The 27,610-nt window shown below is 39.5% G+C and overlaps 1 protein-coding gene across 5 annotated transcripts in view; it reads left to right on the top strand.

The window, feature by feature from the left end:
* Positions 1-27,610, top strand: part of LOC120860451 (protein bicaudal C homolog 1) — a 354,826-nt gene that overhangs the window by 88,545 nt on the left and 238,671 nt on the right. For 4 of the 5 annotated variants that reach the window (XM_040236254.1, XM_040236253.1, XM_040236251.1 and 1 more), the window contains exon 2: positions 11,682-11,728. In XM_040236254.1, coding sequence (XP_040092188.1) covers positions 11,682-11,728 — 47 coding nt within the window. Of the gene's footprint in view, positions 1-8,901; positions 8,993-11,681; positions 11,729-27,610 lie in introns of those variants that run through there. The other variant, XM_040236255.1, reaches the window with a different exon arrangement.

Raw genomic sequence — 27,610 nt, 5'->3', positions numbered from 1 at the left:
CTCTTTATTTCCTGTTTTGGATTGTATTCTTAGGACCTGGTCTCCCAGAAATAGAATTACAGTTATTCTTTGTGTAAACCCAGTTATTTTCCAACATGATTACATGAATTTATACGTACTGTGCAAGCACTATATCCTTATTGGTGCTTGTGGTATTTCTGAATTTTGTGGTAATTGTAACATAGTTTTATAAATTATAAAACCTTTACTTGAGATAAAATGTTTATAAATTCTCAGGGAAAATACACCATTTAAAAAGAGGATGGGTTGAGGTATTGTATCTGATCTCTTATGTAATCAAGAGTTTATTTTCACACCATTCTGAAATTAACCTGAACAGATTTAGCAAAATCAGAAAGATAATCTAGAGAATTTTACACTTTGTTTTGGAAGAGGTGCTTTTTAACTATGAACACCCAGAGCCTGACAGAGCCTCACTGGAAAAGCTTGAGTATTTTGAGACTGGTAAATAATCAAAGCCTGAGACATTTAGTTCCTTGAAATTGAACTTAAGAAAAATGAGTTTAAACTCTCCAAAGTAAATAGAGTACAAAAGCTCCTGAGAAGATAGAACTGCTTAAGAAAATGAATACATCCAGACCCCTAATGCTATTACAGAAGATTCATTTTAATTGAGATAGAATGTGATCCTTAACCAAAGTTACAATTCTGGGAAGAAGAATAAAGCTATGGGTTAGAATATGACCACCATGTTTGCATTATAAATATACATACATATTTTATGAAAGGAAATAGAGGTAATGATATTGGTTATAACTTTTATCCAAGGCCAAAGACTATTACCTGAAAATTATTCCTCAAGCATTGTTTGAGATGAAAACCACATTTAAAGGTGGTTTCCTGCCTACTGATGAGAAATGAATTCATGTTAACCAACTAAGGCCTTTAAATGGAACAAATTATAATCAGATGTTAGATTTCGATCAGTTTTAACAAAAACAAATGATTCTTTTCAGAGATGAGAATTGATGGCTTAGCCCTCAAAGAGTTTAATCTTTTTTCAAACCCAGTGTTTTGGGAGGAGGGGATCAGCTTAATTTCCTAAAAGCACGCTGGTGATTTATCTGCAGCAAAGTGCTGAGTTTAAGAAATAAGAGCTCCTTTAAATGTTTTCCTAGGTGTTTGGAATGAGGATGCTGGGATCTGTAGTAACTTGATTATACACAGCCACGTTTTACAGAAGGTGGAAGTGTGCAGCTGGCTGTGGCAGCAGGACCTGTGCGGGTTGTAGGTTAGATCCTCTCTGAATGACTACCTTTGCTGTCTTGCTTTGGCATTTCTGAGCTCATTCATAAACCTGTAGATCATAACCTGGTCCTCTTGAGTGTGGGCCTCTGGACATGTGCTGATTATTATTAGCTCTAGAGATCTCTTCTAATGAGATGCAATGTGAGGCAGTGTTCATTCAACAGACCCTGAGTAGAGCAGGTTTAGAAAGGGCTGGAAGCAGTTTTAATAATAAAAGTTAAGTCTTTGACCACTTCTACCATCTGTTAGTGAGTTCTGAAAATTTTTCTGGGCCGTAAAGAATTATGATGAACATTCAGAGCATTGGGATGGCCTCAGTGCCAAGAGTGACTGAGGCTGTCAGATTTAAACCCTTTACCTGCCTCAGAATAATTGTATTTCTCTGTAGTCCTGGGGTGCAGGTGAAAAGTGCAGTAGATGGTCATGGGCAACTTAGCTAGGATGATAGAAAACCAGTTTGACTGATAGTTTGGAAAGGAAAGCACTGGCGTCACCACATAATTTCGGCAGTGTCACAGTGCTTGAGACTTAACTGTATGGGAGAATTATTCAGCATGTTTATAAAAATGTGTATTCCTAGGATACCACAGTGATTAAGATTCTGTGGGATCGGAGGGCAATTTTTTTCATGAGCGCTCTTCTCCTCCAGTATGTCTTCCAAGTTGCTATAACTCCAGTCCCCTGGAACCTGAGAAAGCCCTGGTCCAGTTTTTTTTTTTTTTGCTTCAGTAGCTCTCCCTTCTTTGTGCCAGTGGGAGCATCCAGTGAAACAAGATAAATTTTGTGATGCAGTTAAATGTATTGACAACATAAAAGATTATGGAAAGGCCATGTGAATTCCTTGTCCATGTGGTAGTTCACTGGGCTTCTCCGGTGGCTCAGATGGTAAAGAATCTGCCTGGAATAGGTTAATTTTGTGGAGAAAGTGAAAGTGTAGAGAGGGTACATTGCCAGAGCTGGAGTTCTCCTTGCAGTGGGAATTGCAGTCTTGCGTAATAGTTGTTAGGAGTGGCAGGTCAACAACATTCTGTTGGTACAATTTCTAAAGTCATAGAAGAGTGGACAGCTAGACATTCATTTAGTGCTGGACTTAGTGCGTAAGTGCAGTGGTATGGAGCATCACCAGTATTGCTGTATGTGGAATTGTTCTTAAGGACCTTCAGATATGTTCAGATCTGTCTGTTTTGTGCAAAGGCTTGTCTTCTTTTTGCACTGCTTCAGGCGTCGTCTGTATCATGCCTTTCCACTGTCTCACCTTTTTCTGTTTGTCTTCCCATTGGATTCTGTACTGCCAAGAAGACTTAAAAGCAAAAGGGCTCCTCAAGTCCGTTGCCCCGTAAGTCATTCCCTTAATGCCACTGTTGTCCCCGAAATTCCTAGTGTGGTGCCACCGATTCCCACTGTGGGGAGGTGGGACAATAGAACCCCACGCCTTGCTTCTAGATATTATTAGTTTTTGGCCATGCTGTGTAGCATGTGGGATCTTAGTTCCCCGAGCAGGGATTCAATCCCTGCCATTGGAATTGCAGAGTCCTAACCACTGGACTCCCAGAGAAGCCCAGAGGTTCTATTTTAAGTGCTCTGAGGCACATAAAAGGGAAACTGAAGCTTTTGATAAACAGGCATGGGTATCTACTGCGTTTTCTCTGCCCAGATTTCACTTTCCACGTCTCCCCTTGTGAGATGTGTCTCAGTCCTTTCCCATGTTAAACAGGCAGCTCAGAAGCTCCCTACTACATCCATACTTTGAATTCCTGTAATTATGACTCCTACGTAATGTCCAACCTTTTAGAGTACTCTTGTCATTTTAAATTACTGACCTCAAAGAGCTTACAGGTAAGATGTAGGTTCTTTGAGGTCAAAGTTGCAGGTTACCATTTTTAAAATTCTTATGGAGTGTGTATTTACATTTTTGAAGGTGAAAATAGAGCCCTTGGGAGACTAAGTCACTTGGAGTTACAGTCAACGGCAAACCTGGAGGTGAACCCAGTTTTCTCTGACTCCATAATTTTGATCTCTCTGTATATTCCTCAGGTGCTAAATAAATATTGTCTAAATGAATCAATAAATGAGTCTTCCAGAGTTAAAATGAATTGAAGAAGTCCTCATGAAAGGAAGCACATCTTTATACCCTTCTACCCATGTGTCCATTTTGGAGGGGAGAATAGCAAATAGATCACCCGCAGATTTCTGCAGATAACCTGAACTTTAACATGCCTGAAACACATTTGGTTCTGATTTAAAACCAGTTGGCGTGCTCATTGCCATGTTACTACAAACAGAAGAAATATAAACTTCATTCATGGAATAACCATCTACATAAACTGTTACATAGTTTTGGGTTGGGCCAAAGCTGGGCATTAAGGAAATGGTTATTAATGTTACATATTTTATTCAAACTGCTCTAATTCCTTACCCCTCCCACCACCGCCACCAACACCAGGTAACCTTTTGCTTTTTCCTTTAAAATGTTCCTAGGGGGTTAAGACAGATACAGCTTGGATTTCAAGCTGCTGAGGACTCCTCCTGTTTGGAAGTATTCATTGTTTTTGGTCCTTCAGACATGTCACTGTGATCTCTGCTTGAATCTTTTTAATCCTCTGTGGGTAGTAGCAGAGTTATTATCCACCGTAGGAGCATTGTGACATGGAAATAGAATATGAACCACAGTGTAATTTAGAATTTTCTAATGACATGAAAAATAAAACAAGTGCAGTAAATTTTAATATTGTTTCCTTTAACCCAATATATAAATATGGTACACTTTCAACATATAATCAGTTAATGAGGTTTTTGCTTTCTTTTGCATTGTCTTTGAAACCCAGTGTGTTTTTAATTCTTTCAGCACATCTGGGTTCAGACAAGCCACGTTTCAAGCACTCAGTAGCCATAGCACAGCTCTGTGGCAGAGTCCTTGTGAGCTATTTAAAGGCCATGAACATCCTTTAGTGTCTGATAAAGCTAGAAGAGTGTTGCTTAAAAAAAATATTGTGTAAATACTCAAGTCATCAAATAGTGTTTGTGACCACAGGCCAAACTAAACGATGCTTCAGAGATTGCTTATGTAAGAAGGAATAGGGTGTGAATGCAAGACATTTGACAAGACCAAAGTTTCTGTTAATCAACTGGACTCAGAGTCCATTGATGTATGTTAGGGTCATCAGCCCTCAAGGAAGTCTTCATTGTCAGGCCAATAAATTTGAAGTCTGAATAAACTCTTAGCCAAGTTTCTTGTAGAGTTCAAGTGTGTTTGAAGCAATGAATAATATAATGTAAATGTTGGTGAATATTTGTTTTCTTATGTTTGACGGCAACAGATACTTTCTGAAACTGAAGCCCGTAGATGAGAGAACACTGGCCTATGCCGGAGGCTCCTAGACTGCCCTGTGTGTGGCAGGGCCTCCACTGTCTTAGGTTGTCCTCGGCTCTGAAATATTGACAGAGCTTTATTGCCCTGAGAGACTGAATGTGGAAAAAAAAGCTCCCTGAAATCTGAATGTTGAGATGTGTAGTCTGCAAAGGACTTAATTGTTTAGTTAGCAGGTATTAACTTGAAAGAGGCATCAGTGGCCCACCATTAACAGAAGAGATAGAAGGACTTCTCACCCCCATCATAGTATTTGGCATCCCTGTTAGTTCTGTTGAAACGTTGGTGGGAAATGAAAAAAATAGCCTCGATGGATGTCTTGGATTTTTGGTGTAGGTATCATTCAGGTAATGGCCTACGCTCTTAGCCCAGTTATCATAGATTATCCATCTCTTTTCTTTAAAACTCTTAGCCATTGAACCCTTTTAGAATGTGGTAAATCTAAATATAACATAAATATAACAGGTATTATCTGTTTTAGCTCATATTTCATTTGATGTGCCCTTTCAATAAAAAATGGCCTTCCTTTTCTTCTAATTACCTTCCATCACCAAAAATGGCCTTCTTTTAAAGTACAACTTATATATAAAATGAGAAACATAGTAAATAAGGTCTCCCCTGGTTCATGCATTTTAGAGAGCATCTCTTTCTGTCTTTTGTTTAGCTGTTATATTTGGATGTGACTCAGAGGTTTTCCAAATATTGGATTGTTTAAGTGTTTTCAGTTGTGAAGTTGTGAACTCTAGGGATTGTTTAAACTTTTTTACTCAGAATCAGTTGCACATAAATCAGTATTTCAGTCTAGAAAGTGCTAGGGTAATTAAGGCCTGTGATGTTCAGTGCCAGGCGTGGTTTTGTGGGCTGTTAACTGTCCTGTTACATTAGTCCGTTAGTCATTGTCTCCTTAGGTAGCTTATGTGTACATTTGACTTAGACGTTTATCAGCTTCTGTTATACATGTTGGGCTGGAACTGTGGCTCCAGTGATGGTAAAATCTTGGTTCTCTCAAAAAGGGTTCAAATGACTGTTAACCTGATTTTTTCCCCCCTAATTGAAGGCTATTGAAACCTATTTATTCAAGCTATTTAAAGGCATTCTGAAAAATGCAAAGAAGGAAGTGATAACCCAATAAGTCAACCACTCAAATAGCACTTGTTCATATTTTGATGTTTATCCTTTTTTTCTTTCCCTCTAGCGTATACATTATATGTGTGTGCATACATGTATACTTAAGTATAGAATTGACCATGTTGTATGTCTTGTTTTATAATCCCAGTCCCCTTAAACAATTTATTGAATTTTTGAACATGGGAATTTTTTTAAACTACAATAATGAAACAATATCTTAAGGATAAATCTGAAGCTGAAGAGACCATTCTTAAATACCCAGCCACTCTTAAGAAAAATTTTATTTTAATTTTTGGCTGTTTCTTGAATTTTTTTGGTAGGCCTACATGATTTTTTATTTTTTTTCAGGGTGAGTGAATTTGATTTATTCTTAGTGGACTTAGGAAGCAGGTAAGGAGTTTTAGGAAAGATGAGGTCTGAACATCCTTCCACTTAACTATGATATACTACCTTCAAATGACACTACTTACTGCTGGAGTTTAAACTGGGAGATGTTCTTTAGTTGGCTGGAGTATTGGAGAGACTTTGATTGAGAACTGAATAAACTTTAAAAATTAACTTAATGTCTGCTGTTACTTTAGTCAATTGTCAGAGCTTTGCATGCCATTCTAGACTGTTAGATATGGTTATTGAACATAAAAAGTTCTCTAAAGACTTCCTTGGTTGTCCATTGGCCAAGACTCTGCACTCCCAATGCGTGGGGCCTGGGTTCAATCCCTGGTCAGGGAAGCAGATCCTACATGCAGCAGCTAAAGATCCTGTGTGCTGCAGCTGAGACCTGGCACAGCCAAACAAACAAATAAAAAAGCATTTTTAAAAGATTCCCATTGGACAAAGGTTTAGTTCTTACTGAAAGAGAACTTTAAAAGATTCTCTAAAAGGTTCTTTTAAAACTCCCTTTTAAAAGGGAGTATACAGAAACTTCATCTTGGACATCTGTTGCTGATTCCTCTTTCAGCAGAATCAGCCAAATAGTAGGGAAGTTTTCTGAAAACAGTAATATCCGAATAAAATGTATGGTATAGTTCTTTCAGCATATGGATTAAATAGACACAGTAAGTGAATGTTTTAAAAATTGTTAGTAAAATATTTTTGCAAGAGAATCAGACTAGCTAAACTGTTATAGTTGTCTTTCAGGTGAACTTGAAATGCAGCAACCTTCTTAGTTGCAAATCTGCTACAGCTGGGGAAAACAAGGAGGGGGAATGTCCTGAATCTTAACAGATTTAAAGAATTATTTCTCAGTTATTTTTTTGTAATTTGAATTTGGTCTTTTCTTGCTCAGATTCCACAAGGGTGAAAAAAACCATTATTTTATTCCATACTGTATTTTAAATATGAAATACATGACCCTTGGCCCTTATGTTTTTAGATTTGGCTGTATAAAGCATCAGATGTTATGGAAAAGCATTTAAGAATGAAAAGGGTATTTGAATAAGTTTCCGTATGCCCTGCGAAGAATTGAAAATCGAGCCCTCACCTTTAATTCAGTAATTAACTAGACTTTCCCTGTAGTTTGGGGGATTGTAATAGTTTACACCTGTCTCAACTTTTGCTGTTTTTATTGGCTGTGGCTTTTGCCATCCCATATTTCTTATGAAGCAAAAAATGTGAAATAAAATAGGCCAAAGCATTGGAGAAATTATAATAAACATAAAAAATGAATTGCTCAGCTTAAAATGTGAAATGCTCTACCTGCACAATCCATGAAGCCATGTTTCAGTAGTAGTGAAGTAATTTATTCCTGGAATTCTATGTCATGAAAATAAAGACAATTGCTTTCTTTGGCAGGAAGATTCCAAAGGTTTTTTTAACCATCAAATGGTTAACTTTCGGAACATCAGGCAGGCAGAAATTGTTTTGTAAGGACAGTTAGAAAAAGCCTGCTAAATCATTACGTGTGTTTTCCTGTTGCTGTGAATGAAAAAGATGAGGCTGTATCAGTGTATAAGAATGTGAGGCTTGATAGGACTGTTGTATCACAGAATATAGTCAGACTTTTCAAAGGTCACAGAGCTCCATGACATCAAGTCTGGGTTGGCTCATTTCACAGGGCTATGTTTTCCCCTCGAAACATAATGAAAAAATCATTGCGTCAAGATATTATCATACCTCCTTATTTTTTCTTGCAACCTAGCTCTCAAGTGGTCTCCCTGGAAGAACTCCCTGGAAGAGCTCCTAACAGTAGCTACCCAGTCCTAGTGTTAAGAGTAAAATGACTAGCTTTTTAGTGCATTGTCCAGAATAGGAGTAGCTAAGATTTCTAATAAGTTTAATTTGGATGGAGTGGTGACTGTGAAAAGATCTCTGGGACCCTTGTCCCTAGAACTGAGTTTTAATTTTGTCTTGGACCTCACTCATCGGGTGCTTTGTATGGGTCAAGGTTGTAAGCTGAATGAAGGCAGGGCCTGGCCTATGTTGAGTCACCAGGATGAGACTTATGTACTTGTGGAGTGAAAGAGTGAACTTTTCTTTCTATAGAAAGAACATCTTATATACCTAAGAAATACTCCACAAACCTCCGCCTTCTCAATCTCTCAGTTTATTCAAGAGGAGTTGATATTTTAACGCTGAGGAGTTTAGAGTTTGGAATTCTCAAATTTGAGCACAAAAGGATCCCTGCTTAGGGAGGGGAGAGAATACTTGGGGGAAATGTTGCTCTCCCTTGATTGACTTCTCTGATCTTGGCAGCTTTGCTTGTGTGGAATCAGTGAAAGTGCAGGAGACCCAGCAACCTGGGGGTGAGGTAAGGATGCTCCCAGCAAAGGGCCGATGATTGGGACTCACCTTGGTTTGTTCCAGAGACGATGACTACCCACGAGTCCAACCAGAGGCTTGTCCCAGGTCCTTGTGGGCTTAGGAAGTGGGCTGTCGTAGGATTTAGGGGAAATTTAGGCTCAGATTTGGAGTTTCTTGTACATAAACATTCTGGCATGAAAAAAGCCAGAGATTTTTGATGGCACCAATTGTGCCATTTCCAGCTCCCCTGCCTCTTGATGCCCCTCAAATCATAAGGTTGTTAAAGGTGCAGGTTTCTGGCTAAATCTTAGATGTTTTCCTGGGAGCGTAATTATAATTTATGTGTAACTAAGGAAATTCCACCCCTCCCCCTCCCCTGGCTTTTAATTCATCCAGGGATTGAAAGGCCGGTCTGTGAAGTCTGTTTAGCTGGACTTGGCATGAAGGGGCATTTCAAGGTTGTGACATAATGCGTTTGTCATGAGCAAAGTAAGTATCTTAAAGGAAGTTTCTGGTTTCTGTAATAAAACATCATTGTATCATGAAATTTAAACCGATGAATTTTAAGTTGTGAAGGAGTCCCCTGTGGGTGAAAGCGTTTATCTGCCCTGCTTGATAGGCTTTTGAATATACCTTTGATTCTAAAATTTCTTTTTAAAAGAAGAGTTCCGTGATGTCACTAAAATTTTTTTCTAATCTTCGTGGCTTGGTATGCAGTTTTCATTGCCACACAGTTGTATCATGGAGCAGGAGCGACTTTAAACTATTTTTAGCTGTAGAGATAAAGCCAGCCCAAGAGGTAGCTGAGTTGAAGTGTCCCCAGGGCATTTGTGTCATTAGGTTGGGGTGCCGATCTTTTATCTTTCTGGCCCTCTGGCTAGGACCAATCATGTTCACCTTCTTTTCTCTCTTTTTTTGTTCAAAATTGCTTCTTTATGTTCTTTCAAGAATTCACTATTGGTATATTCCCTAGTTAGAGTGAAAAAATCATAATTTGTAGAGTTAACTGCAAAAAATTTGTGTGTCTTCCCTGGTGGTCTAGTGGTTAATACTCCCCACTTTCAGTACAAGGGTTGCAGTTAGATCTCTGGTCAGGGAACTAAGGTCCCACATGCCACAAGGTGCAGCTAGAATATAAAATCTGTGGAAATGTGTGATTCAGATGCTCACATCAGTGCCTGCGCTCAGTTTGTCCTGTTGATGATGTGTTTGTGCAAAAAGTGAAGTTAAGATGGCATTGAAATTATGTATTTGTTTCCTTTTCTGCTGTAACAGATAAATTTATTATCTTATAGTTCCGGTGGTCAGAAGTCAGAAATGTGTTTTATTTGGGCTATCCTAAGGTATTGTCAGGGCTGCACTTCCTCCAAAGACCCTAGAGGAAAATCCAGATCCTTGCCTTTCCCAGCTTCTAGAGCGCGCCTGTATTACTTGGCTTGCGGCCCCTCCTCCACATTCAAAGCCAGCAGTATAGCGTCTCTGTAAGTTTCTCTGCTCTGACTCTCTCCTTTGCAATCAATGCCCTTCTCTCCTTCTGATTCTTTTGTCACATTGCCTTCTTGGACTCTGACCTTCCTTCTCCCTTCTTAAAAGGTCTCCTTGTGATTACAGTGGGTCCACCTGCCTAATTCAGGATATACTTCCCATCTCAAGGTCTTAATTTAATCACACCCACAAAATCCCTTTAGCATATATAAGGTGACTTATTCACAGTCCAGGGATGAGAACATGACATCTCTGAGGAACTATTTAGCTGCCACAGAATACAGTTTTAAATTTATTATTTCTTTTTAGCTCTTGTTTTATACATTTCCCAAACTCTCTTTGAAAATTACAGAAATGTGTACTCTGTGCTCTGCTTTTTAGATGAAAACAATGTCAATAAAAATACACAGTTTTACAAAATAGTAGAAGATATCTTACATTTAACTGTGAAATTAAAGTTGGTGACAAAAGAATTTAGACTTTAATACTGTTTTTCTGGGACAGAGAGGATTTCTTTGAATTTTGAATTCTCTACTTAATGGACTGATTGGCCACAATTCTTGAGTTTTCAGAAACTTTAGCGAGTGTACTTGTTACACACACAGACATACAGGCATGCATACACACACACACAATTCTTGAGTTTTCAGGAACTTTAGCGAGTGCACTTGTTACACACACAGACATACAGGCGTGCACGCACACACACACACACACACACACACACACACACACACACACACACACAGTAGTGTCCCTTGATGGTATTGCCCATTAGGTGTTTGGGGTACCAGTCTTCCAGATTTCAGCTTAGAAGTTCTTGCTCCAGCTCATTTCTCTGTCCTGGCCAGGGGGTGGCTTTTTCTGTTAACCACTGTTTCACCCCTGCCTGAATCCGAGACCTAGTGTTTACATTCTGAAAGATGTGATTTGAGGCTGTTGCAAGCAAGAGGCCATTAGCTCTTTGTTCTCCTCTCTCTGAAGATTAAAAAGAAAATGTCCACAGGACCTTAAAACTTTTGCCCATATAAAACTGGGCTTGTCCTTTATTTGTAGGCTACCATTTGGACACAAAAATGTTCAAATACAATGACCTTTAAATTAATCTCAGGTGAAATTTTGTCTGGGACCTTGACCATGACTTTGTAATTCTCTTGTTCTTTTGTCTCTCTCTTTGTAAATGTGAATAAAGGAGTGAATTAAAGTCATGTATGATGCCAGCTGAAATCCAAGTAGATTATATAATCAGTGCAAAGCATAAACCTGAAATAGCTCCGAGGAGGCCTTGTCAGATGAGCCATTACTTGAAAAGGCAGTCTCTTGCTTGGAACTGATTCCAGACAGGAAGTACTCACAGCAGTACAGATGATTCTATTGGTAGTTGCATTTGTTCATATGTGTAGCTCCTTAACTGTGAAAAAAGACACAAGATTACTTTCATCTATGTGTGAAAATAGAGGCTTGTGAGGGTTTTAGACAGAAAACAGAGTGCGAAGGTATCTAAAGATGTCTGATTGATGGGACTAGTGTTTTATTTTCCATTTCATATCACAGATGAGGCCTGTGAATTGGCACTGAGCGTGGGGAGAGCGCGGCTGGCATCTCTGTGTTCTTGTGCCTGATACTTGAGAGTGTTTTGAATACATAGGTTGGAAAACGAAACTATTTTAAATGTATACATTTTTATTTACAGCTGCTGCCGAAGGAAAAGGCAAAAGTGGGGAAGACTTTTTTCAGAAGGTAAGTGACTTTTTACTCCTGTCTTGGCGATAATTAAAGAGAAATGTACCGCTCTCAGTAGCTACATCGGAAGCCCCTGAAAACTCTCCTTCTCTGTGAAGGGGACTAGGTTTACAGCCGAAGATGCTCAGGGCAAGAAAAGGGTGGTAGGCTGTTTGGGATAGAACCCTTCAAAGGTAGCTCCCTCTGGGCAAACTTGAAGTTTTCCGCTGGAGGCGAGGACTGTCGCATCCGCTGCCAGATTATCTTCTTTACCTGTTCTCTTTGCCTGTTTCCTCCCTCCTTAAACACGTACCTGACCTAGGGAGCTGGAGAGGAGTCCTTCTTTTTTTTTTTTTTTTTATTATTTTTTAATAGAAGGATAATTGCTCTACAGAATTTTGTTGTTTTCTGTCAAACCTCAACATGAATCAGCCATAGGTATACATATGTCCCCTCCCTTTTGAACCCCCATCCCATCTCCCTCCCCACCCCACCCCACCCCACCCCACCCCACCCCTCTAGGTTGATACAGAGCCCCTGTTTGAGTTTCCTGAGACACCCAGCAGATTCCCGTTGCCTGTCTGTTTTACATATGGCAGCTGTCTATTTTACATGTGGTAATGGAAGTCTCCATGTTACTCTTTTTTTTTTTTTCTGTGCTCAGCTCCATGTTACTCTTTTCATACATCTCACCCTCTCCTCCCCTCTTACGTCAGAGGCTTCATTTCTGGTAAGCGTGACCACGGGTAGGGTGATAAAATTGACAGAAGGTGCTTACTGGACCTCTCTGCTCACGACTGGTAACCTTGTCTGTTATATCCCTGGCGGCCCTCTGTAAGTTCTGACCTTCAGTGAAGTCAGCCTGGCCAGTCATAACGGGAAACAGGAGTAAAACTGACGGCAAGTGATTTGAGATCCTGTCGAGAGCAGTTGATTACTTCTGGTTAGCTCTGTTTTAAAGTTAGTGTTTTATGTAAGGGAAGATGTCTGTCTTTGCCAAGAAGTTGACTCAAGTTCCTATCCTTCTTTCTTTTGTTCATTTGAGTTTATGATGTTGATATTTGTGTTTGTTGTTGGTATCCAGAAAGCATGTATGTAGGAACAAATATACAGTTTGTCTTAGAGTGACACACAGTAGTAACTATGGATGTGGTGAAATATCGCTGTGGTAGGTCATCAAGCTTTTGGAAAATACCTGTGTGACCAGATGTGGCTTTTACAAGTAAGCTTCTTTATTCTCTTGCTTTCTGTGTGATCTGATCTTTTTTTTTGTCTAGTTCATCATTCATCTGCATTTTCTTCCAAGGATGTTAAAAGTGAATATTTTCAGAGCTGATACTGGTCTTGCCCTTTCTTCATTCTGAAAATATTTGTTGCACACAGCAGGTGGTAAACACACTGGAAAGACCAAAATGAGCAAGGCATAGTCCCCGCCCTGAAGGAATTAGTCTGGTGTTTGATTATATAGCTGCCTAAATAGCAGGGGAGTCTGGGCCAGAGAGGATTAAGCTCTTGACTGGGACTTGAGGAGATTAAAAAGGACTTCTTGAGATCTTTTGAAGAGTGGAAATTAGCCAAGTAGAGCGATAGGCTTGGGTGGGTAGAAAGAGCATTCTGAGTGAAGAAACAGAATGGAAAAAAGCTCCGATGTGGAGAAATTCATGCAGCATTCCCATTTCAAAGCATCATCTGAGACGCCCTTAGTGCAGGTGAGGTTGACTGTCCTATATGATGAAGTACCTTCTTTGTATGGGGTGGGGGTGCGTTCCTAAAGGGATTTAATTAAAAATTTGCTGTGCTGGCCGAATAGAATATGCCAGATCACAGTTTTCCATCCCTGCTTTTTTAGGCTCCTGCTGTTGAAATCTGTATACTATGTCTGAAGCCCCCTTACTTGGTATTATCTGACATTGGTTCATGTACAGCTTGTACTCAATGCTTGGGCAATTCAGAATCTCTGCTTTTGGCTGGGGTAGGCTTGCCACAGGGCAAAGAAAAGAGAAGACTAATAGAAATCGCAGAGTTGCCTTGGTTTGTCTGTGATGGTACAAATAGATGCAATCTATGGAAGGATTTTTTTTTTTTAAGTTCTTTAACTTGTGAAGAGATGTAAAAAACAGACTGTTCAGTTTTATATGACTCACATTTTAAAAACTGAATCAAAACACGGTGTATGTGGTCATAAAGGACCTTCATTCTTAGAAGATTTGCTAATATTTATCACTCTTTACAGAGCTATGTATACATTCCAGCAGTTTAAATGGAAACACATGTCTGAATCCAGGAACATATGTGCAGCCCACAAACCATGAGTTGGAATCATGGATTCCATTCTTGATCACAGGTTAATGAGGTCTCTGAGTAACTAAATGGAGTACTTTTTAATCTCGTTTTCTTCTTTAGCTCAATAAAGAGTGTCTTCCTGATCAACAAGGGTCCGTGTCAGATTTGAATACTTACCATGGGAAAAAGCTCCTGTAACTTAATAAAAGTGGAACAGCTCAAATGTCAGAAAAGTAGTTTTTAGTGTTTTGACCAGAGAGAAGAATAAATTACAGTCTACATTAGAATGAAGGAAAGGAGGAGTATTGAATTGTCCTCCAGGAACTTTCTTTTAGTTGCATATCTCCCATTTAAAAATAATAGCATTTTGGGAAACATTTAGGAACAAAAAATAAACCACATAGCTGGTTGTGAGCATCTTTGGAAAAAATGCTTCTTTTCTTTCAGGGAAATGCACATATGAAGGTTATATATGCTTATTATTAGGATGTCTTTTGGATTTTGACTCTGGGGGTATCTATCACAAACTGACATTGACATTAAAATCTCTCTTTGAGCTTAGTTTAAAATTGGACTATCCTCGCCCCCCCCCCCTTTTTTTTTAATTATCCTGACTTTAAAAAGATCTAAGCCTGGAAGTATAACTCATGAATTCATACTAGCTCTCCCTGATGGGCTTTCTGGGTGGCTCAGTGGTAAAGAATCCACCGGTGATACAGAAGATACAGGAGATGCTATGGATGCGATCCCTGGGTCAGGAAGATCCCCTGGAGGGGAGGGCATTGGCAGCCCACTCCAGGATTCCTGTCTGGAGAATCCCATGGACAGAGGAGCCTGGCAGGCTACAGTCCATAGGGTAGCACAGAGTTGGACACGACTGAAGCGACTGAGCACGCACACTTCCTGATGAGAGGATTGGAAGAGGAGGACGAGACTTCTAGATATTATTATTATTCTTTTGTCAAAATATATGTAAAACTATAACAATATGATTATATTAACTATTTTCATTAATAATTTTCAAAAATGAAAAAATAAAACTTTAAATATCTTTTAAGAGTAAAAATGGTTCGATTTCTACAAAGGGTTGAAATCATAGTTTAACAACTGCTGGGATCGCCGGATCTATTGTGTCAAATTTGGAGCCATAATGTATAAGTTGTTTAGTTGACTCTACACTTAAAATTCTCCCCTGGAGTCACAGCTACTACTTAATTTCAAGGAGCTTCCTGGTTTTCTGTAGACTGTTCTGTTGTCTGTGTATTGCCAGAAAGATCCCCTGGAGGAGGGCATGGCAACCCACTCCAGTATTCTTGCCTGGAGAATCCCATGGACAGAGGAGGCTGGTGGGCTAAGTCCATAAGGTCACAAAGAGTTGGACACGACTTAAGCAACTTAGCATGCACACACACAGTGTTTTATTTCCATTGATACTCTGTTGGGGTAAAAGACTAACCGGGTATAGCAGATACATCCAACAATACCATGCCTTAAAGAACAGTTCTTTGTTCCACTTTGAACATTCCAAGGAGAGTATTCCAGCTTGGTGGGCAATGCTGTCTCACGCTGTCAGTGAGAGACCCACATCTCTTCTGTGACTGATTGTTCCTTAAGGCATGCATCTCATCTGTATGGTTGAAGCTGGGTCATTACCATGGCCACATGTGAGCTGACGAGGAGGTGGAAGATGCTCTGGTCTTAAGGTCCAGGTCTGGGTCTGTCATATGTCACTTGTTCTCACGTTCTGTAGGAGAAAACTCATGTATGTGGCCTTATGTAACTGTAGTCATAGGGGTGGGAGGAGGAGTGTCTGGAGGAAACACTGATTTTGCAAGTGCTGCCTAACTAAAGGCAGATTGTCAGGAAGAAATAATGTGGTCAAGAGGGTAATGCCTCTGTATTATGCTTTGAAACCTTTTGTATTATCTTGAGGGCTGCTGTAAAAGTGTACCACAGATTGAGTGACTTACACAATAAAATGGATTGTCTCACAGTTCTGGAGGCTAGAGGTTTAGGGTCAAGGTATGGGCAGGGCTCTGCCTTCTGAGTGCTGAGAGAGAATCTGGTCCATGCCTCTCTCCTGGCTCCTGGAGATATGCTCACCATCTTTGGTGTTCCTGGCTTCTAGAAGCTTCAACCTGATGTCTGCATGTGGAGTTCTCCCCGTGTGTTTCTGTCTGTGTCCAAATATCTCCTTTTTATAAGGACAACAGCCCTATTGGATTAGAGCTCAGTCTAGTGATCTTATCTCACTAATTACATCTGCAGTGACCCTGTTTCCAGTCATTTCACATTTGAGGTACTTACTGGTGGTTAGGATTTCAACATTATGAATTTTGGGGGATATGGCTCAACCTATAATATCTTTTAATGGAGGAAATGGTTTTGTATAAAATTTACTATAGTCAGAAAAATTTGGTAAAACTAAATGTTATCACGCTTTGATACTCAGTTTGATTTATAGATTTTAATTTCCTAGTCACTTATACTAGAGACTTCCCTGGTGGCTCAGATGGTAAAGCCTACAGTGTGGGAGATCCGGGTTGGGAAGATCTCCTGGAGAAGGAAATGGCAACCCACTCCAGTATTCTTGCCTGGAAAATCCCATGGAAGGAAGAGCCTGGTAGGCTACAGTCCATGGGGTCGCAAAGAGTTGGAAACAACCAAGCGACTTCACTTTCACTTATACTAAATCTTTTTCTTTCCTTATAATAAGTTATTTTAAGTTGTTTATAACAAATACATAATTAACATGCAAGAAAAAGAAAAAAATATCTACTTAGTCATCCTACCTTTGAAAGAAAACCACTCTTTATACATTTGTTTTCAGTCCCTAAGTTGTGTCTGACTCTTTGTGACCTCTTGGACTGCAGCGTGCCTGGCTTCCCAGCATCTCCTGGAGTTTGCTCAAACTCATGTCCATTGAGTCATTGATACCATCCAACCTTCTCGTCCTGTGTCACCCCCTTCTCCTCCTGCCTTCAGTCTTTCCCAGTATAGCCGTCTTTTCCAGTGAGTTGGCTCTTTGCCTCAGGTGGCCTAAGTATTGGAGCTTCAGCATCAGTCCTTCCAATGAATATTCAGAGTTGATTTCCTCTATGATTGACTGGTTTGATCTTCTTGCTCTCCAAGGGACTCTCAAGAGTCTTCTCCAGCATTATTGTTTATATACTGTAGTCTTTTTTTCTATATATAAAAAAATGTATATAAAATACTTTTAAATATTCTTTAATGGGCTGATGAGATTACAAATTAGACCATATTGGATACATCCCAGATGTTTTCCTATGTTAGAATTTTGCACATTCTTCAGTAATTGTGTTCTTTATTCTTTGACTCTAACTGTACTTACAAAAGGAGGGAATGGATTCAACTTTGATCGCTTTCTGTCTAGTTTTTGTCCACTTGTCATGGCAACTTTAATTAAAACACATGGAAATGATCTGCCAGGAGTTTTACAGTTCTGTGGGCAGTAGTTCATGGCTTACTCACTGTCTGTCCTGTTTCCTTTAATCAGTTCTTTTTTACATTTCTCTTGTGAAATGACTATGGTGAGATCTTGGAGGGGAAAATGTGTTACACTGTATTAGGTGGGGATGAGTAAAGTGATTGTATTACAAATATGATTCATCAAAGCAAAATGCTTTAGGAATCTTGAATCCCGTTGGCTGAAGAGGGGAAAATCCAGTGAGTGTTGTAATGGATGAAACCAGATTTTCTGTTACATTGGGGCATATACATAATTTTTCCACAAAGTACACATCGCATGTTTTAAATGTGGGGTATTTTATATCCTTAAAATACGTCAGTTAGAAAACTGACCTGTAAACTATGGTTTTTCAGAAGGGCTTATCACTAAGGCCAGTATAAATAAGAAACTGTTTGATGGTTTATGTGGTATATTTTTACTACCCTCAAGTTCATCTTTTTAGGCAAATAGATTACTTTTGTCAATTTGAGACTGGAAAGTAGCAAATGTTGTCTTCTGGGGTAAATTGCTTGGAGGAATGGCTGACTCCCTTTGTATCGCAAAACAAGTACATTAGGTGGTCTTAGATGAGGACTACTTAAATATTTTTATTGGAAAGGAGACAGAAATGTCTAAGTACAATTTCTTCTTTCTCCACTGGCCATTAGTTTGTTTGGTTTGGATAGCTCATGGTCCTCTGGTCATAGAAATAACTTTTGATTTAATTATTTAGAAGTGCATTCACTTCACTGTAGCTCATGGTATGCTTTCTCTGACACTGAGGCTTTTTGCTTAAACATGTAAAATCAAATTTGATTTAAATAAAATTAGGAGATTTGACATTTTAGTCTCAGTGTGTGTTTCAGTAGGGAATATATTCACGTGTCTTGCAATGCAAACATTCCGAAAAGATGTATGTACAGTGGAGTATTTGATGCCACGGTTGTGAAAATGGGCGGAGAAGCCTGCAGAATGACAGGGTTGATTTCGATTCCAAACTTAAAGGTTGTCACCAATGGATGTCATCACAAATGGATAGTTAGGCCTTACAGCTAACATTCAGGGACCCTGAGTTCTTACTCCTGACGACAGCTTTATGACCCTGAGTGTAAGTTTCATTGAGAGAATCTATCACTCTTCTCTTCTACAACTGACTAAATAGAGGTGAGTGGCACATATATGACTTGGAAAAAAGAAACAACCCCCCAAACAGGTTATCTGGTCATCTTTTGCTTACTTATTCATTTTTAAAAATTTTTATTGGAGTATAGTTGATTTACAATGTTCTTCTGGTTTCATGTGTACAGCAAAGTGAATCGGTCATGCATATATATATATCCACTCTTCTTTAGATTCTTTTCACATATGGTCATCTTTTACAAAGTTGTTAAAGGTAAGAATCTGTCCTATTTTTATATCTGTTAATTTGCTTTCTGTCTTCCAGCAGAGTCTAGCAGTTAAGGGTTAGTGAGAAAAGATTCAGAAAAAAGACCATCATATGTGATTTGCTCCTTCTCTGTTCTTAGTGTCCTCTAAGTTCTGTCTTTGTGTTGATTTGAGCAAGATGAGCCTGGTGTCAAGCCTGTGTTCTTGAGTGTGTTGTACAGTTACCTGTTGAGTTCTGTCATCGTGTCAGGTATTCTTCGGCAGTCATTTCACGCTGCTTTATGAGAACCACATTTGCTCTTTTATTCTTCTCCCTGCAGCCGTGGAAATAGGGGGTGCAATTGAGAGTCCTTTAAACTGGGTGTTTGATGGCCATGAATATACCCTAATTGCTACTATGGTTTTTTAAAGTGACTAATAATAGTGAACGTGAAAAGTGAAAGTCGCTCAGTCGTGTCCGACTCTTTGTGACTGCATGGACTATAGAGTACATGGAATTCTCCAGGCTAGAATACTAGAGTGGGTAACCTTTTGTATCTTCAGGGGATCTTCCTAATCCAGGGATGGAACCCAGGTCTCCCTCATTGCAGACGGATTCTTTACCAGCTGAGCCACCTGGGAAGCCTTGTTAAATAATAGTTAACTATTATTAAAAATAATTAAAAGTTATTTAAATAATTATTTTAAAAGTTATTAAATAAAGTTATTTAACTAAATAAAGAAGTTATCAAATAAAGTATTAAAAGTTATTTAAAATAATTTTTAAGTTATTAAATAATTAGAAGTTAAATAATATTATTTAATAGCGAAATAATAGTTAAGTATTATTTATAAGCAATACCATATGAAAGTTTAGTTGTAACTGGTGAAAATGTCCTTCTATCTTCCTAAATCCAGACTCAAAGCATTGGATGCTGTGGAAAATCAAATTGAGTTTATGATTGGATTATTACGTAGGCCTTAAAAGTCATGCTTTTGCCATCAGTATTTAGTGACTTGGGAAATGGATTATCATATCAATACAAAAATCAGGACAAAAGGCATATAAATAGGTTGACTCAAATTTTGTTATATATATTTGTGCCTTGAAAGATTACTAAGAAAATTATTGTAAAATGTTAAGTTCTGTCTCAATGGTGAGATTATGGTTGATTTGTATTCTTTACACTTTTTATGGAGTGAACCCATGTTATTTTTAAAATCAAGATTAATCACCACTGCCACCACCTCATGGAGGAAAACAGATCATAATGGCTGATCTAGGTTGAGGTTGTGCATGAATACATAAATTAATGCCAGTTTGTAGAACACACAATATTTTGTTGAGAGAATTGTCAAAGGTCATTTGATTCTGCCTCCCATGAAGTACTGAAGTTCCTTCTGTATCACCTACAGCAGGTATAAAGACCGTACAGGTCTCACATATATATACAAGGCAAATGATTTTTAGTCAGTGCTGATTTGCAGAAAGTTTCCACCTTTCTTTCATCCACGTGCTCTTCTTGTTTTGCCATTTGGAGGTCTAAAAAATTTTTTTGAAGATTTTTTAAAATAACATCTTTATGTCTTCAGACTAAAGATAACTTAAATTTTATTTATCATATGACTTAATTTTCATACCACTTACCATTCTGTTCTCTTTTAGGAGCAGGATCAATGTTGTATGTTAAATGTGGCAACAATATCTGGTACAATATTTTGAGCATGGGCTGATGAGTACAGTTATAGTGAGGCCATAATATCCATAGTATAGATATGATCCAGAATTAGCTAAAGGCTATGTAATCTTCAGGCACTGAGTTGGCTTTTTTTTTTTCCTACTCTTCACCCAAATAAGGAGGAATGTTTGGCTCATATTGTCATTGCTAGGTACGTAATATAAAATTAAGGATACTAGAGTTCTGACTAGCAGGTAAGCCCACTTAGAAACTGCTCACATGCTCTTTCACTGTAGTCTGACCTGACCTTTGGCCTGGAGATCATGTGGCGGTTAAGGTGGCCAGAACATGGAGATGCGGGGAGCGTCCCTTGAAAGAGTTCACCTCTCCCGGTTCTGTGTAGTGGGAACTCCTGCCTGATTTTCTTTCTTCATTATGGACCCCCACAGAAAAGGGCTTGACCACAGCATGACAGCCTAGTTGGGTAAGGCAGTGACTCTTCATGTGACTCCAGGGAACGCTGTGACATTTAGTAAAGAGCTTTAAACTTTACTGCTTTAAAATGGGTGTACGGGGACTTCCCTGCTTAAGACTTTGCCTGCCAATGCACAGGGCATGGGTTTTATCCCTAGTTGGGGAGCTGAGATCCCACAGGCCTCGTGGCCAAAAACATAAAACAGAAGAAATATTGTAACATTCATTAAAGACTTTAAAAATGGTCCACACCAAGAATCCTTAAAAAACTGGAAATAGAACTACCATATGACCCAGCAATCCCACTGCTGGGCATACACACTGAGGAAACCAGAATCGAAAGAGACACGTGTACCCCAGTGTTCATTACAGCACTGTTTACAATAGTCAGGATATGGAAGGAACCTAGATGTCCATCAGCAGATGAATGGATAAGAAAGCTGTGGTACATATACACAATGGAGTATTACTCAGCCATTAAAAAGAATACATTTGAATCAGTTCTAATGAGGTGGATTAAACTGGAGCCTATTATACAGAGTGAAGTAAGCCAGAAAGAAAAACACCAATACAGTATACTAACACATATATATGGAATTTAGAAAGATGGTAATGATGACCCTGTATGCGAGACAGCAAAAGAGACACAGATGTATTGAACAGTCTTTTGGACTCTGTGGGAGAGGGCGAGGGCAGGATGATATGGGAGAATGGCATTGAAACATGTAAATTATCATATGTGAAACGAATCGCCAGTCCAGGTTTGGTGCATGATACAGGATGCTTGGGGCTGGTGCACTGGGATGACCCAGAGGGATGGGATAGGGAGGGAGGTGGGGGGGGGGGTTCAGGATGGGGAACACGTGTACACCTGTGGTGGATTCATGTCAGTGTATGGCAAAACCAATATAATATTGTAAAGTAAAATAAATTATTAATTTAAAAAATTAAAAATCTCTTACTAAATTTGAAAAAAAAAAAAAGGTCCACACCAAAAAAAGTAAAAATAAAAGAAATGGATTTATGGAAGAATTGGCATGTTGAAAAATTGGGTGTGATGGTGATGTCATTTTCTTCTAGATAATGATCCGGATAGTATTGAATTGGTTTTTTTGTGTGTGTGTATTTTCAAGGTCAGACAGCTGTTTGGTGGCAGCCAGGACCTGAAGATGCTTTTTGGACTTTAACTCTTGTTAATAAAATATAAATTATTTTCTTTTAGCTATTGATTAGCATGCTCTCTTGAGCATGTAGACTGTGCCTGTATAGTGAGAAAAGTTCTGGCTAAAGCTGTAAGTTTTGCTAACTAGGGCTCTGAATTAGGGTCATTGTGGTGCATTAGAGGGACAGCCAAATGGCTGGAGGCAAATTAATATGGTAAAATAAATGGTAAGGATTTTGTAATCCTTTGTGTTTTGTTTAAACAGTCAGGTTTCAAGATCATCTTAAGGTTGGTTCTTCTGAAGTTGGTACCTATTATTTCACTATTTTACTTTATCCAGGAGACATACAATAATGGCTTATTGTCATCTAATGAGTCAAGTCTTTTCTTTAATTTAGGAATCCTTTCTGGTTTCTTAAAGAACAGCCTTTTACCTGATGTATTTAACATTTTGCATTTTATTTTGACTAAATAGATTGCTTTAGAATTTGTCCTTTGGCTAATTCAGCTATTATCTTGCTTTGTCTCTGGTTAGTACCTTTAAATGTATGGACTTTGTCATTTATGTGATTATATGCCTGTCTTTTCATGTCCCCTCCCATGGAAGGGAGAGGAGCAGGCTGTGTTTTGCATCACCTGCTTTCTGGCTCTTCCAGCCTCAGCCAACAGGCCTAGATGTGGCACCAGATCCAAAGATGAACCTTCTCTATATACTGGCCATGACCGGTGTGGCTTGCTCTGAAAACTCTGAGCGAGACTTGTCCCTAACAGATTGGGGAAACTAAGACCTCGCGTGGCTGTGGGACTGTGGAGGGAAATGTCATGATACTGGGTGGGGTCGCGGAGAAGCCAGCAATGGCCGTAAGGGCCATGGGTAAGCTCTGGGGTTATAGGAAGAAGAAGCTGAGTCAGCAGAAGAAACCACTCTACAGAAGGAAATGTGGAACAAAACAAAAACAACTTGAGAAGCAGATATAGCAGAAGTAATTCATGCCTCTGGTGGGGAGCTGGCAGTTTGTGACATTTCTCAAGTTTGAATCGATAGGTGTCTTTGCAGTCTTCTTCCTTTCTCTTGATGTGATTGAGAAACTGGAAAGCCTTGTAATTAAGTTTCAGATGGAAATGTATAAAAGGTATTCGATTGCTTGAATAATTTCATAATTATCCTCTTCAAAGGATCAGCAGTGAAGAATCTGCCTGCAGTGCAGTAAACTGCCTGCTTTTCAGGAGACAAGAGTTCGATTCCTTGGTTGGGAAGATTCTCTGGAGTAGGACATGGCAACCCACTCCAGTATTCTTGCCGGGGAAGTTGTATGGACAGAGGAGCCTGGTGGGCCACAGTCTGTTAGGTCTGAGAGTCTGACACAGCTTAGTGACTAAATCACCACCTCTTCAAAAGGTTATGCTCGTACTTGTTAAACTAGTTTAACCCTTCAATGAGTATCTCAAATTAAGTTGCATCTTTAAAGGAGCAGTGCTCTCTAAATAAGACATAAGACATCCTGCCACAATGGGTCATTAAATTATGTATACAGTAGCACATACACATGAATTCTATTCAGACAGAGTGCTCATGATATCATGTCTGATTCTTGTGACCCCTTGGACTGTAGCCTCTTCTGTCCATGAGATTTCCCAGGTAAGGATACTGGAGTGGGTTGCCATTCCCTTCTCCAGGGGATCTTCCTGACCCAGGGATCGAACCCTGATTTTCTGCATTGCAGATGGATTCTTTACCGTTTGAGCCACCAGGGAAGCCCATTCATCATATACTGGTATGGTATGTTTTCATGTATAAAAGTACATCATACCAGTACATGATGAACACTGTGAATGGAATTCATATATATATGTGTGTGCATGTGTGTGCGTGTATTTGTGTGTATGTGTATATATGTAAATATACACATATGTATTTGTATATGAATAGTATTCTTATTCCCTGGTGGCTCAGACAGTAAAGCGTCTGCCTACAATGTGGGAGACCCAGGTTCGATCCCTGGGTTGGGAAGACCCTCTGGAGAAGGAAATGGCAACCCACTCCAGTACTCTTGCTTGGAAAACCCCATGGACAGAGGAGTGTTGTAGGCTACAGTCCATGGGGTCACAAAGAGTTGGACAGACTGAGCAACTTCACTTTCTCTTTTCAGTATTCTTATTCAAGGTGTTTCTTTTTGGTAGCCAGTTGCCAGCATTATTCAAAGAATCATAAGGTAGTCATTGCTGTTAATATCTCTGGTGGAAAAAGCTTGTGCTGTCCTTATTTTCCAAAATGGTTTTCTTGTGGACTTTTATTGTACATTGTAGGATTTCCTCCTTCACCTTGGACATTGGCACTAACATTGTAGTGTTACACTTTTTGAGGGAAGTTTATAGTCAGCCAGCATGCAAAGTGGTTAGTACAGCTGTACAACATTTTCTGTGTTTCTTAGTAGTGGTTAGGGAGAACACATTGTTACTCTTTGCCTCTTTAAGTAACATGATCCTTGAATTAAATTATTAAATATCCTGAATGTTACACTCTTATTTTGTATGTTCAACAGTCGTGGCTTGTCCAAACTAGTTTTTTGGCAGATTTTTATTTCGTTGGAGGCAAATTCCTTCTTGAAAGGAGCTGCCTTTTAAGTGGTAAAAAAAAAGAAAAAAGATTTCATTACCTCTTTTTCCCCCTTGGTGAAATCAAAATGGTCTAGGAGGAGTGTATAAGCGTGCCTTTCTTCCTTAGCATTTATTACTTTTAGTACTTTTGTCACCCTAGACTATCATTTACTTATTAAAATTTTGTTTCTTAATGGTTAAAGTGATGATGATTGGGAATGAAGGAATTTAGCCAGAGATGAAACCAACTACAGGCAAATATTATGTATAGAGGCTTCTGTGTTTCCTTCTCGATTTTCTTTCTTGAGTTCACAATCAATTAGTCTTTTGAGAGGGGGAGAAAAAAATCTTCCAATTCCCATGTGCCTGTTTACTTTGGAGTTACCAAGAAACCTTAATCCCATGCGAATAAGAAAACTTTAAACTCAGTGGGCTTGGAGTTGTTTTCTTAAATAGAACTTCTTCCTGTTATATTTTTATATGGGATTTTCTAAGACAATGGTCCAAATCCACGTGTAAGTCGATAGGAGGCGCTGTTTGGGAAGCTCTGTGGTGTGGTCCCTAGGTTGGTAGGTTGGGAGAGCCTACATTTTTCCTGGTTTTAGCCAGTAGATTGAGAGAGAATATTAACAAAATTGAGGAAATAGTATATTTCAGTATTTAATAGGAACATGAACGTGTGTTTCTTCTCATTTGTGAGTAGCACTTCACTTTAGCTTCCCTCTCACACATTAAAAAATACAGTGTGTTAACCTTTCACTTTTCACTTTCATGCATTGGAGAAGGAAATGGCAACCCACTCCAGTGTTCTTGCCTGGAGGGTCCCAGGGATGGGGGAGCCTGGTGGGCTGCCGTCTGTGGGGTCGCACAGAGTCGGACACGACTGAAGCGACTTAGCAGCAGCAGCAACCTCATACTCTATCAACCTGGAGACTTCTGTCACCTGGTTTTATGGAAATACTAAATTGAAAAAAGTGAAGTTGCTCAGTCGTGTCCGACTCTTAGTGACCCCATGGACTGTAGCCTACCAGGCTCCTCCATTCATGGGATTTTCCAGGCAAGAGTACTGGAGTGGGTTGCTATTTCCTTCTTCAGTGGAAATACTAGAGGAGAAATAATTTCTTCCTTCAGAGAGCCTTCAAGCAGAAGGGAATGATGTTCCCAAGAAGAGCTTAGAATGAAAGATTAAATACAGGCTTTATAAAGATGCTCTTGAGAGTCCCTTGGACTGCAAGGAGATCCAGCCAGTCCATCCTAAAGGAGATCAGTCCTGGGTGTTCATTGGAAGGACTGATGTTGAAGCTGAAACTCCAATACTTTGGCCACCTGATGCGAAAAGCTGACTCATTTGAAAAGACCCTGATGCTGGGAAAGATTGAGGGTAGGAGGAGAAGGGGATGACAAAGGATGAGATGGTTGGATGGCATCACCGGCTCAATGGACATGAGTTTGGGTAGGCTCCAGGAGTTGGTGATGGACAAGGAGGCCTGGCTTGCTGCAGTTCATGGAGTTGCAAAGAGTCAGACATGACTGAGCGACTGAACTGAACTGAACTTACGAAGATGCTAAGGAGGCCATTTGTGAGACAATTTCCACCCTCCCTGTGAGCTCGATACTGTCCAGGTGCAGGATTGTGGGAGAAGGGAAGGTTTCCATCTGGCCCTTGTCCTCAGAAAGGTCACACTTAAGGAGAAGTTTCACTGGAGTGCCGGCCAACATGGCGACAGTAATAGAGAAAACAGAAAGAGTGATTTGTTCTACTCAGAAAAGTCAGGGAAGGCTGCCCTCAGGAGAAAGTGTTTGAATAGGAAAGGTAAAGGGTGTACGTTGATCAAGATTAGGGCAGGCCTTGTGGAAGAGTTTCTGAGCAGAGAGCAGGGTTGAGATTAGATTAAGGTGTTTTCTAGACCATTCTACTGCCTACATGATTTAATGGAGGCAAGATGGAAAGGCATTCCTTGTGGAAAGGACCTCCTGAGTGCCTTTGCAAAGGCAAAATAAGTGACAGTGGAGAGAGGACTTCCCTGGTGGTCCAGTGGTTAAGAATATGCACGCCAGTACAGGGAACATGGGTTCGATCCCTGGTCGGGGAAGTTCTCACATGCTGCGGGACATCTGAGCCCGTGTGCAACAACTACTGAAGCGTGTGTGCTCCAGACCTTGTGCTGCACCACAAGAGGAGTCCCTTCAATAAACCTGAATACTGCGACTAGAGAAAGCCTGAGCAAAGTATCGCGGATGCTGCACAGTAGGAAGAGAAAGACAGTGGAGCATGTTTTTCTGTCCTGTGACCTAGAGAGCAAATGAGTCAAAAGTTATATATATATATATGTGTGTGTGTATATAATTATATCATTTTTCTGAGCTAATTATGCAGAATGAAGTGGAAGGTTGAGAGGGTGAGTAGAAGGTTTGGAAGTTCAGATTAAATTTAGGAAATCATACTGTTGTATTCATTGTGTATTGAAAGATGATGAGAATTAAAGATGATAGCCAGGATAACCAGACATTTTGTGTTGATTTGTTTTGCAGCTTCTGACTTCTTTGTAAGTGCTTGGTTGAGGGATATATTATTACTTTTTTCTTCCCTCTTCTTTCCTGGAGGGGAAATGCATTCCCAGGAAGATGAACTTTTAAATGTGCTTTGAAACATGGGTTTTCAACTATTGTAATACCTTCACTGTATTTTGGATGATAGCATTTCCAAGTTTGGAATGATGGCTATAAAATAAATAGCATCATTTAACTAACCTCCTATGATAGGCAGTTTTAAAAACTGTACTTTCCAGGAAGACAGTTGAAAGCTTTGGCTTTGCAGTTTACTTCTGGCTGTGTTTAATGGGAATCAAATGAAAACTTGAGACCAGTGA

The sequence above is a fragment of the Oryx dammah genome, unplaced genomic scaffold (genome assembly GCF_014754425.2).
Source record: "Oryx dammah isolate SB20612 unplaced genomic scaffold, SCBI_Odam_1.1 HiC_scaffold_11077, whole genome shotgun sequence".
Lineage (NCBI taxonomy): Eukaryota > Metazoa > Chordata > Mammalia > Artiodactyla > Bovidae > Oryx > Oryx dammah.
The sequence above is the reverse complement of the archived record's forward strand: the minus strand, read 5'-3'. Positions and strand labels throughout refer to the sequence as shown.